Genomic DNA, 13,032 nt, shown 5'->3' on the forward strand with positions numbered 1-13,032 from the left:
TCCTGAGTAGCTGGGATTACAGGTGCTCGCCACCACACCCGACTAATTAAAAATTTTTTTTATTTTTTGAGATGGAGTCTCACTCTGTTGCCCAGGCTGGAGTGCAGTGGCGTGATCTCGGCTCACTCCAACCTCCGCCTCCTAGGTTCAAGCATTCTCCTGCCTCAGCCTCCCGAGTAGCTGGGATTACAGGCACCCGCCACCATGCTGGCTAATTTTTGTATTTTTAGTAGACACGGGGTTTCACCATGTTGGTCAGGCTGGTCTTGAACTCCTGACCTCAGGCGATCCACCCACCTTGGCCTCCGAAAGTGCTGGGATTTCAGGCGTGAGCCACTGTGCACAGCCTTTTTTTTTTTTTTTTTGGCAGAGTCTTGCTCTGTTGCCCAGGCTGGAGTGCAGTGGTGTGATCTCAGCTTATTGCAACCTTTGCCTGCTGGGTTCAAGCAATCCTCCCACCTCAGCCTCCCGAGTAGCTGGGATTACAGGCATGCACCACCTGTAAAAAAAAATAAAAAAAATAAAAAAGATTTTTTTTGTGTTTATAGTAGACGGGGTTTCACCATTTTGGCCAGGCTGGTTTGAAACTCCTGACCTCAAGTGATCTGCCCGCCTGGCCCTCCAGAGTGCTGGGATTACAGGCATGAGCCACTGCACCCAGCTTCAAGGGTGTTCCTTTTATGGTTAGTGCTTTTCGTGTTTACATTTCCCCAGTGATCTCAAAGGTATCTACCAATAGTTGGTCGGTTGAGTCAGTATCTATATTAGTTTCCTAGGCTTAGTGTAACAAAACTACCAGAAATGGATGGCCTTAACAACCAAAATTTGTCTCACAGTCCTGGAGGCTAGAAGTCCAAAATGAAAGTGTCAGCAAAGTTAGTTTCTTTTGAGGGCTCTGAAGGAAGGATCTGATTCAGGCCTCTGTACTTATAGATGGTTGTCTACTTCCTATGTCTCTTTATATCCTCTTTCTAAATGTATCTCTGTGTCCAAATTTCCCCCTTTTTATAAGAACACCAGTAATATTGCATTAGGGCCCACCTTGAGGACACCACTTTAACTTGATTATTTCTGTAAAGACCCTTTAAATAAGGTCATATTCTGAAGAACAATGGCTTAGAACTTCAAATTATGAATTTGGTCGGGAGAGGGGACACAATCCATAACAGGGTTCATATGAGGTTTACATATTGTTTTAGGTTGTGTGTTTTTCTAATCCTCTCTTATAACAATCTCCCTATATTTGTGAGTTTTTTAAGTTTTGGGTTTTTCTACACATTTACTACTGATTAGAAATAGATATATGAAATTTCAGAGAAATTATGGAAGTTCTGGAAGATTAAGTTATTACCAGAAGCCAGAATAGGCCAGGCACAGTGGCTCATGTCTGTAACCCCAGTACTTTGGGAGGTGAAGGCAGGAGAATTGCTTGAGTCCAGGAGTTTGAGACCAGCCTGTGCAGCATAGTGAGATCCCATCTCTACAAAAAATTAAAAATTAGCTGGGCGTGGTGGCTTGTGCCTGTAGTCCCAGCTACTTGGAAGGTTGAAGTGAGAGGATTGCTTGAGCCTAGGACATCAAGGCTGCAGTGAGCCATGACCATGCCGCTGCACTCAGCCTGGGTGAAAGAGGGAGACCCTGTCTCAAAAAAAAAAAGCTAAATTGAGCTATCTACACTTTATTGCTAGGAAACCTACCAGTTTTTTTAAACACTAATATAAAACCTTAAGACTTAGATTTTTGTTTGTTTTAAACAGTAAATATATACTATTCTCCTAGGAAAGAATTAAAACTCTTTATTCCTTTTACTTTTGCATAGTATATAACATCTTAAGATGGCCGTTGGTGCTTTGGCTTGCTATGGGATTGTATGTGAAACAGAAAACTAGGATAGAGAATTATGTAGAGTTTTACTTTGATCATGTCTGTTGTTTAGCAAGATTTTACTTTTCTTTGTGTTTTAGTTGAGCTAGAATGAATAAGGCAAGAAAATAATGTCACTTGTTCTAAAAGAAGTGAACTCATGGTTCGCTGGGGAGTTATGCACTGTGGTGAAGTAAGTCTAAGAGCCACTGGCAAGTATTGGGATAGATCCTCAGGTCCTCAAAACTTATTTGAGCAAAGCACATGAAAGAGAATTTCATGTTTTAAAAACAGGCTAATTTAGTTGGAAGCTGGTAATTTCTTTTTCTTCTTTTTTTTAGGGACAGGGTCTCACTTCGTTCTGTCACCCAGGCTGGAGTGCAATAGCGCAATCATGGCTCACTGCAGCCTCAACCTCCTGGTCTTAAGTGATCCTCCCACCTCAGCCTTCCGAGTAGCTAGGACCACAGGCATGTACCACTATGCCTGGCTAATTAAAACAAAAAATTTTTTTAGAGACAGGATGTCACTATGTTGCCCAGGCTGATCTTGAACTCCTGGGCTCAAACAAGTGATCCTCCCACCTTGTCCTCCTAAAGTACTGGTATTACAGGCATGAGCCACCACATCTGGCCAAAGCTGGTAATTTCTTTCTCAACCAGGAGGTTGAGGCTGAGACAGAGTCTTGCTCTGTCACCCAGGCTGGAGTACAGTGGCACAGTCTCGGCTCACTGCAACCTCCGCCTCCCAGGTTCAAGCAGTTCTCCTGCTTCAGCTCCCAAGTAGCTGGGATTACAGGTGCCTGCCACCACGCTTGGCTAATTTTTGTGTACTTTTGGTAGAGACGGGGTTTCACCAGGTTGGCCAGGCTGGTCTCAAACTCCTGACCTCAAGTGATCCACTTGCCTTGGCCTCCCAAAGTGCTGGGATTACAGGCATGAGCTACCATGCCTGGCCAAAGCTGGTAATTTCTTAATCATGAATTACTCATGTGAATACAGTTTGGAATATTGCTAAATATAATCTAACTTTTTTTTTATTTCACAATAGATTGTCTGAGTTTCCACATTTTCGAAATAATCATAAAACTGCAAGGACATTTGATACAGTTAAAACAAAAGATCTTAAATCTAGATCTCCACATTTGGATGATTGTTCAAAGACTGATCACAGAGCTAAAAGTGATGTTTCTAAAGATGTACATCATAGCACTTCACTGCCAAATCTGGAAAAGGAAGGAAAACCACATTCTGATAAAAGGAGTACTTCACATTTACCTACATCTGTCGAGAAACACTGCACTAATGGTGTTTGGTCACGTTCTCATTATCAGGTTGGTGAGGGTAGCTCCAATGAGGATAGTAGAAGAGGAAGAAAAGATATTAGATATAGCCAGTTTAACAGAGGAACTGAAAGAGTACGAAAAGACTTAAGTACTGGCTGTGGTGATGGTGAACCAAAGATATTGGAGGCTAGTCAAAGGCTACAAGGACATCCCGAGAAATATGGTAAAGGTGAATCAAAGACTGAAAGCAAAAGTTCAAAGTTTAAAAGTAACTCAGATTCTGACTATAAAGGTGAACGCATTAACTCTTCTTGGGAGAAAGAGACCCCTGGAGAAGGGTCACACAGTCGAGTAGACTCTCAAAGTGACAAAAAACTAGAAAGACAAAGTGAAAGATCACAAAATATAAATAGGAAAGAAGTTAAATCACAAGACAAAGAAGAAAGAAAAGTTGATCAAAAACCTAAATCAGTAGTAAAGGACCAAGATCACTGGAGAAGAGCTGAACGAGCATCACTTCCTCATTCCAAGAATGAAATAACATTTTCTCATAATTCAAGTAAATACCATCTAGAAGAGAGAAGAGGATGGGAAGATTGTAAAAGAGACAGGAGTGTAAACAGTCATAGTTTTCAAGATGGAAGATGTCCATCTTCTCTTTCAAACAGTAGAACTCACAAAAATATTGACTCTAAGGAAGTTGATGCTATGCACCAGAGGGAAAATACATCTTTAAAAGCAGAAAGACATAGAACTGAAGATAAGAGGAAAAGAGAACGAGAAAGCAAAGAAGAAAATAGGCATATTAGAAATGAAAAAAGAGTACCTACAGAACATTTGCAGAAGGCTAATAAGGAAACTAAGAAAACCACTACTGATTTAAAGAAACAGAATGAGCCAAAGACTGATAAGGGAGAAGTCCTTGATAATGGTGTTTCTGAAGGAGCAGATAATAAAGAGCTTGCAACGAAAGCCGAGTGTGGTCCAAATGAAACAAAAAACAAAGACCTAAAATTGAGTTTTATGAAAAAATTGAACTTAACTCTTTCTCCTGCTAAAAAGCAGCCTGTTTCTCAGGATAATCAGCATAAAATAACTGATGTTCCCAAGTCCAGTGGTGTATGTGATTCAGAGTCTTCAGTGCAAGCTAAAACAGTGGCATATGTTCCCTCCATCAGTGAACATATCTTGGGGGAAGCCTCTGTCAGTGAACATACCATGGGGGAAACCAAGTCAACGTTATTGGAACCAAAGGTTGCTCTTCTAGCAGTGACTGAACCCAGGATCGGTATCTCAGAAACCAAAATGGAAGATGAAAATAGTTTGTTAGTTAGATCTGTTGACAATACTATGCATTGTGAAGTGCCCATTTGTGGTACAGAGACTTCCTTCCCATCTCCTATGGAAATACAACAGACAGAATCCTTGTTTCCATCAACAGGAATGAAACAAACCATTAATAATGGAAGGGCAGCAGCTCCTGTGGTAATGGATGTATTACAAGCAGATGTGTCTCAAAACTTTGGCTTGGAATTGGATACCAAAAGAAATGATAATTCAGATTCTTGTGGTATTTCTGAAGGTATGGAAATGAAGGTGGCACTTTCAACAACAGCGGGTGAAACCACTGAAAGCATTTTGCAGCCTTCAATTGAAGAAGCTGATATTTTGCCAATAATGCTTTCAGAAGATAATAACCCAAAATTTGAGCCTTCTGTTATAGTTACACCACTGGTTGAGAGTAAGTCGTGTCATTTGGAGCCTTGCTTACCTAAAGAGACTCTAGATTCTTCACTTCAGCAGACAGAGTTAATGGACCACAGAATGGCAACTGGTGAAACAAACTCAGTATATCATGATGATGATAACTCAGTTTTGAGCATTGACCTTAATCACCTGAGACCTATTCCAGAAGCCATCAGTCCTCTGAATAGTCCAGTGAGACCTGTAGCAAAAGTTCTTACAAATGAAAGCCCACCTCATGTTCCAGTGTATAATAACAGTCATAAAGGTAATAGTTTGTATTATCTTCTATAACTTTGCATTTTATGAGAATGTAAAATACATAAGATAAATTGGTGCTTTTTCTTTTTTGATAACATAAAAAGTAGCATCTTACTCAGCCCCTGTTATCTAGAAGTGCACATGGAGAGTTTTTTTGTTTTTTTTTTAGATGAAGTCTCACTGTCCCCCAGGCTGGAGTGCAGTGTGCACGATCTTGGCTTACTGCAACCTCTGCCTCCTGAGTTCAAGCAATTCTCCTGCCTCAGCCTCCCAAGTAGTTGGGACTACAGGCGCATGCCACCACTCCCAGCTAATTTTCGTATTTTTTTTAGTAGAGACAGGGTTTCACCATATTGGCCAGGCTGGTCTTGAACTCCTGACCTCATGATCTGCCCGTCTTGGCCTCCCAAAGTGTTGGGACTATAGGTGATAGGTGTGGGCCACTGCACCCAGTCAGAGTTGTTTTTTTGTTTCCTTTTTTTTTTTTTTTTTGAGAGAGAGTCTCACTCTGTCACCAGGCTGGAGTGCAGTGGTGCAGTCATGGCTCACTGCAATCTCCGCCTCCCAGGCCCAAGTGATTCTCCTGCCTCAGGCTCCCAAGTAGCTGGGATTACAGGCACCCGCCACCATGCCTGGCTACTTTTTGTGTTAGTAGAGATGAGGTTTCACCATGTTGGTCAGGTTGGTCTGGATCTCTTGACCTTGTGATCCACCCTCCTCAGCCTCCCAAAGTGCTGGGATTATAGGCGTGAGCCACCGCGCCTGGCCCCAAGCACTTTTTAAGATCAATAAAAACCAATGATACAGGCTGGGCATGGTGTCTCACACCTGTAATCCTAGCACTTTGGGAGGCTGAGGCAGGTGGATCATGAAGTCAGGAGTTCGAGACCAGCCTGGCCAACGTGGTGAAACCCTGTCTCTACTAAAAATACAAAAATTAGCTGGGCGTGGGGGCAGTCACCTGTAGTCCCAGCTACTCAGGAGGCTGAGGCAGGAGAATTGGCTTGAACCCGGGAGGTAGAAGTTGCAGTGAGCCAAGATTGCACCACTGCGCTCCATCCTGGGCGACACAGCAAGACTTCGTTCTCAAAAAAATCAGTGATACAAATATTAGGCATTAACATCCTGCTTCAAAAAGAACTAGTGAAACAGTGAATTGCCTCAGTATTTAATTTTTTGTTATATGTAATATTTAATATGAACATGTCAAATGACTAAACTTTAATATACTTTTATCTTCTATAAATGTCCTTAATATATTTTTCTCTTCTACAGATGTGCTTTTACCAAATTCAGCTCATTCTACCTCTAAGAGTCAGTCTGATCTCAATAAGGAAAATCGAAAGCCAATTTACAAATCTGACAAATGTACAGAAGCAGACACATGTAAGAATTCACCATTAGATGAATTAGAAGAAGGAGAAATTAGAAGTGATAGTGAAACATCTAAACCACAAGAAAGTTTTGAAAAAAATTCCAAGCCTAGAGCGTCAGCGGATGTGCGGAAGTCAAAGACTATCCCACGACGTGGGAAAAGTACTGTGTGTTTAGATAAAGACAGTAGGAAAACACATGTAAGGATCCATCAGACCAATAACAAATGGAATAAAAGACCTGATAAATCTAGCAGATCTTCAAAAACAGAGAAGAAAGATAAAGTGATGAGCACTTCCAGCTTGGAAAAAATAGTTCCAATTATTGCTGCACCCTCTTCTGAACAAGAGATCATGCACATGTTACGAATGATAAGAAAACATGTAAGAAAAAATTACATGAAATTCAAGGCAAAATTTTCATTAATCCAATTTCACAGAATTATTGAGTCAGCAATTTTGAGTTTTACATCTCTAATTAAACATCTCAACTTACACAAAATCTCTAAGTCAGTGACTACCTTACAGAAGAATCTCTGTGATGTTATAGAGTCTAAACTTAAGCAAGTTAAAAAGAATGGCATAGTTGATCGTTTATTTGAACAGCAGCTACCAGATATGAAAAAAAAATTGTGGAAGTTTGTAGATGACCAACTTGATTATTTGTTTGCAAAGCTTAAGAAAATCTTAGTATGTGATTCCAAAAACTTTGGAAGAGATAGTGATGAAGGCAAACTTGAAAAAACAAGTAAACAGAATGCACAGTATTCAAATAGTCAGAAACGGAGTGTGGACAACTCCAGCAAAGAATTGCTGAAAGAAAAATTATCAAAATCAGAAGACCCTGTTCATTATAAGTCTTTTGTGGGATGTAAAAAATCTGAGGAAAGTTATCAAGACCAAAATAACTCCAGTATTAACACTGTAAAGCATGACATTAAAAAAAATTTTAACAATTGCTTTGATAATATAAAGAACTCTCAATCCGAAGAGCGCTCCTTGGAACTACACTGTCCAAGCACCCCAAAGTCAGAAAAAAACGAAGGAAGCAGCATAGAGGATGCACAGACATCCCAGCATGCAACTTTGAAGCCAGAACGAAGTTTCGAGATTCTTACCGAACAGCAAGCATCGAGCCTTACTTTTAATTTAGTGAGTGATGCACAAATGGGTGAAATATTTAAAAGTTTGTTGCAAGGTTCTGATCTTTTAGACAGCAGTGTTAACTGTACTGAAAAAAGTGAGTGGGAGTTAAAGACTCCAGAGAAGCAGCTGCTAGAGACTCTTAAGTGCGAGTCTATACCAGTTTGTACAACAGAAGAGCTAGTTTCAGGGGTGGCTTCTCCATGTCCTAAAATGATTAGTGATGATAATTGGTCATTATTATCATCTGAAAAAGGTCCATCTCTGTCTTCAGGGCTTTCATTGCCGGTTCATCCTGATGTGTTGGATGAAAGTTGTATGTTTGAAGTGTCTACTAACCTACCTTTAAGTAAAGATAATGTGTGTAGTGTAGAAAAGAGCAAGCCCTGCGTTTCTTCCATACTTCTTGAAGATCTAGCAGTCTCTTTAACAGTACCATCGCCTCTGAAGTCAGACGGTCATCTCAGTTTTTTAAAGCCTGATGTGTCGTCCAGTTCAACTCCTGAAGAAGTTATTAGTGCTCATTTTAGTGAAGATGCCTTACTTGAGGAAGAGGATGCATCTGAGCAAGATATTCATTTAGCTCTGGAGTCTGATAATTCAAGCAGTAAATCAAGTTGTTCTTCTTCCTGGACTAGCCGATCTGTTGCTCCAGGCTTTCAGTACCACCCTAATCTACCTATGCATGCCGTCATAATGGAAAAGTCCAATGATCATTTCATTGTGAAAATACGACGTGCAACACCATCTACCTCTTCTGGTCTTAAACAGAGTATGATGCCTGATGAATCATTGATGTCTTTGCCCAGACATGGAAAGGAAGCTGATGAAGGAGCAGAGAAAGAATATATTTCATGTCAGAACACAGTTTTTAAATCTGTGGAGGAATTGGAAAATTGCAACAAAAATGTTGATAGCAAGTCAACTCATGAAGAACAGAGCTCTATGATACAAACACAGGTTCCTGATATATATGAATTTCTTAAAGATGCTTCAGATAAGATGGGTCATAGTGATGAAGTGGCTGATGAATGTTTCAAATTGCATCAAGTATGGGAAACAAAACTGCCTGAAAGCATTGAAGAATTGCCTTCAATGGAAGAAATCTCACACGCTGTCGGGGAACATCTTCCAAACACATACATAGATCTAACGAAAGATCCAGTCACTGAAACCAAAAACTTGGGGGAATTCATAGAAGTAACAGTTTTAAATATTGATCAGTTAGGATGTTCTGGAGGCAATTTAAATCAAAGTGCTCAAATATTAGACAATTCTTTGCAGTCTGATACTGTAGGTGCTTTTATTGATTTGACACAAGATGCTTCATGTGAGACTAAAAGTGAAGGTAATCATCCTGAATTAGCTGTGGAAGACTTGGAATGTGGGGTGATACAGGTAGATGAAGATAATTGTAAGGAAGAAAGGGCACAAATGGCAAACAGGCCTTTAAAATGCATTGTTGAGGAACCCTATATCGACTTGACCACAGAATCTCCCAGTTCATGTGAAGTAAAAAAAGATGAATTAAAATCAGAGCCAGGATCAAATTGTGATAACTCGGAGTTGCCTGGGACTTTGCATAATGCTCACAAAAAGAGAAGAAACTTTTCTGATCTAAATCATCCTCATAAAAAACAAAGAAAGGAAACAGACTTAACTAATAAGGAAAAGACCAAGAAACCTACCCAAGATTCTTGTGAGAATACTGAAGCTCACCAAAAGAAAGCTAATAAGAAGAAGGCCCCTCCTGTGAATAAAGATCCCTCATCATTAAAGGCAACCCCAGGGATTAAGGATTCATCAGCAGCACTTGCCACTTCTACAAGCCTTTCTGCAAAAAATGTTATTAAAAAGAAGGGAGAAATTATCATTCTATGGACAAGGTAAGAATCTTGTGAGACATTTAAATCACCAGGAAATTTTGAGCTCAAAAATCTAATCTGTCTGGCTGGGCGCAGTGGCTCATGCCTGTAATCCCAATAATTTGGGACTCTGAGGCAGGTGGATCACTTGAGCCCAGGAGTTTGGGACCAGCTTGAGCAACATGGCGAAATTCTGTCTCTACAAAAAATACAAAAATTAGGGCTGGGCGCCGTGGCTCACGCCTGTAATCCCAGCACTTTGGGAGGCTGAGGTGGGCAGATCACGAGGTCAGGAGAGCGAGACCATCCTGGCAAACACGGTGAAACCCAATCTCTACCAAAAATACAAAAACTTAGCCAGGCGTGGTGGCACGCGCCTGTAGTCCCAGCAGTCGGGAGGCTGAGGCAGGAGAATGGCATGAACCTGTGGGGGCGGAGCCTGCAGTGAGCTGAGATCGCGCCACTGCATTCCAGCCTGGGCGCAACAGAGCGAGACTCCGTCTCAAAAAAAAAAAGAAAAGCACATACAAAAATTAGCCAGGCATGGTGGTGCAGGCCTGTGGTCCCAGCTACTTGGGAGGCTGAGGCAGGAGGATCACTTGAGCCTGGGAGGCGAAGGTTGTACTCCAGCCTGGGTGACAGAGCAAAACTCTGTCAAAAAAAAAAAGAAAACCTAAAGATACCTAGCCAGGTGTGGTGGCAGGCGCCTGTAGTCCCAGCTACTCAGAATGCTGAGGCAGGTGAATGGCCGTGAACCTGGGAGGCAGAGCTTGCAGTGAGCTGAGATCACGCCACTGCCCTCCAGCCTGGGTGACAGTGTGAGACTCCCTCTGGAAAAAAAGAAAAGAAAACCTAAAGATACCTAATCTTTCATGTCTTCATAGCTTTATCATCCTAAAATAAGGAAAATGATAACTTCAAAAGTGGCCAAATTTAGTTGAAGATACATTCTAGAGTACAGTCCTGCTGTACGGTTGTACAGTCTAGAACAGTGGCTCTTAACCAGAGGTGTGCAGTAGTACCATGGATATAACTTTTCACTTTGAAAAGCTCTATTGTGAAGTTAAGAAAAGTGAAGTTTTTCATTTAAAAAAAGTGAAGTGAAAGAAAGTTAAAAAGTGAAGGGGAAAAGTGTGTTTTAACTTCGTTTTTTAAATTAAAAACATTTCATTTGGAAGGAACTGGTGTAAGCACATCTTAGAAGGAATGACAAGTGATGAAATAGCAAAAAATGGGAGTGTTGGTATAGGTTGGTGCAAAACCACAATTACTTTTGCAGCAACCTAATTGATTTTTCCTCCAGAAGTTTACAGTTTTGTAAACCGGTTGTACTTTTGAGGGTTTTTGTTTGTTTGTTTGAGACAGAGTTTCACTCTTGTTGCCCAGACTCGAGTGCAATGGTACCATCTTGGCTCACTGCAACCTCTGCCTCCCAGGTTCAAGTGATTCTCCTGCCTCAGCCTCCCGAGTAGCTGGAATTACAAGGGCACGCCCAGCTAATTTTGTATTTTTAGTAGAGACAGGGTTTCTCCATGTTGGTCAGGCTGGTCTCGAACTCCTGACCTCAGGTGATCTGCCCACCTCTGCCTCCCAAAGTGCTAGATTATAGGCATGAGATGTTGTGCCCATACACTTTTGAGTTTTATATGAACTGTTTAAGAAAATCAAGACCCCATTCAGATGTAAAAGTAACCACAGTTATAAATCATTGGACTAAAGGTAGATATACTTGACTAGAATGCTTAATGAGAGAAGCTGAGTTTTGTGAAAACTGGTGATCAGTTTTGTTAATTCCACAGTCCTCAAATCCCCATTTCAGGTAACTTTGCAGGTGGCAGTATAAAATCTCAGCAACTGTATTAATACCCATTTGGTCAGAGTATGTAGAAAAAGCAGAGGTCTGGGAATTAGAAGATATGGATTCTATTTTAGTTCTGGTTCTTTTTTTTTTTTTTTTGAGATGGAGTCTCGCTCTGTTGCCCAGGCTGGAGTGCAGTGGCGTGGTCTCGGCTCACTGCAAGCTCCGCCTCCCAGGTTCATGCCATTCTCCTGCCTCAGCCTCCCGAGTAGCTGGGACTGCAGGCACCCGCCACCATGCCCGGCTAATTTTTTTTTGTATTTTTAGTAGAGACGGGGTTTCACCGTGTTAGCCAGGATGGTCTCGATCTCCTGACCTCGTGATCCGCCCGCCTCGGGCTCCCAAAGTGCTGGGATTACAGGCTTGAGCCACCGCACCCGGCCTAGTTCTGGTTCTTCTGCTTATTATGTCTGTGACCATCTTTGGGCCCTAAGTTTTTTAGTGTATACATTAAAGGTAGAATTAAAAAGAAATACTTTAATTTTGTCATTAAGAAAATAAATCAGTACATTTGTTACAGAATACATATGAACTCATAGAGCAAAATCATCTAAATCTTATTTCTCAGAGATACCCATTGTCCATATTTTGGTATATACACTTTTCCTTTTTCCTATGGGTTTAAATTTCCCTGGTTGGTGGACTTCAAGGCAGTGGGATTTTTATTACCTTTCTACTACAGTGTACTAAAACTAAATACAATTTTTCCTCCTCAGAAATGATGACCGGGAAATTTTATTGGAGTGTCAGAAAAGAGGGCCATCATTTAAAACATTTGCATATTTAGCTGCCAAGTTGGATAAAAATCCAAATCAGGTAACTACCCAATTTTTACATCTCTATTGGTTCACAGATGTTGCTACTCTAAATACTTAAAATTTAGGCTAGGTGTGGTAGCTCACATCTGTAATCCCAGCACAGCCAAGGTGGGAGGATCCCTTGAAGCCAGGAGTTCGAGACCATCCGGGCAACATGGTAAGACCTCTGCCTCTACAGAAAAATTTAAAAAAATTAGTGGGTGCTGTCGTGTGCACCTGTGGTCTCAGCTCGGAAGGCTGAGGAGGGAGGATCGCTTGAGCCCAGGAGTTCAAGGCCAGCCTGGCCAATATAGTGAGACCATGTCTCTACAAAAAACAAAAAAAATAGCAGGACATGGTGACATGCACCTGTGGTCCCAGCTACTCGGGAGGCTGAGGCAAATTGATCACTTGAGCCCAGGAGGTTGAGGCTACAGTGAGCTGCGATCATGCCACTGCACACCAGCCTGAGACAGAGTGAGACCCTGTTTCAGACAAAAGTAAATAAATAAATGTTTAGATTGAATTTTTTTCTTTTTGAATTAAAGTTAGTTTCACTCAGTCTTTTTTTTTATTTATTTTTTTTTTTTTTTGAGACAGAGTCTTGCTTTGTTGACCCTGCTGGAGTGCAATGGCGTGATCTTGGCTCACTGCAACCGTCACCTCCTGGGTTCAAGTGATTCTTGTGCTTAAGCCACCCAAGTATCTGGGATTACAGATGTGTGCCACCACACCCAGCTAATTTTTTGTATTTTTAATAGATTACTGGGGAGGTGGGGTTTTGCTATGTTGGCCAGGCTGGTCTTGAACTCTGGGTCTCATGTGATCTGCTTACCTTGGCCTC

The 13,032-nt window shown here is 41.2% G+C and overlaps 1 protein-coding gene across 6 annotated transcripts in view; it reads left to right on the forward strand.

The window, feature by feature from the left end:
* The window catches only part of CASP8AP2 (caspase 8 associated protein 2), a 49,257-nt gene that overhangs the window by 31,668 nt on the left and 4,557 nt on the right, over positions 1-13,032 (forward strand). For all 6 annotated transcript variants that reach the window (XM_055258924.2, XM_063619420.1, XM_055258926.2 and 3 more), the window contains 3 exons: positions 2,914-5,159; positions 6,428-9,554; positions 12,108-12,207. In XM_055258924.2, coding sequence (XP_055114899.2) covers positions 2,914-5,159; positions 6,428-9,554; positions 12,108-12,207 — 5,473 coding nt within the window. The remainder of the gene's footprint in view (positions 1-2,913; positions 5,160-6,427; positions 9,555-12,107; positions 12,208-13,032) is intronic.

Source organism: Symphalangus syndactylus, chromosome 2, assembly GCF_028878055.3.
Source record: "Symphalangus syndactylus isolate Jambi chromosome 2, NHGRI_mSymSyn1-v2.1_pri, whole genome shotgun sequence".
Lineage (NCBI taxonomy): Eukaryota > Metazoa > Chordata > Mammalia > Primates > Hylobatidae > Symphalangus > Symphalangus syndactylus.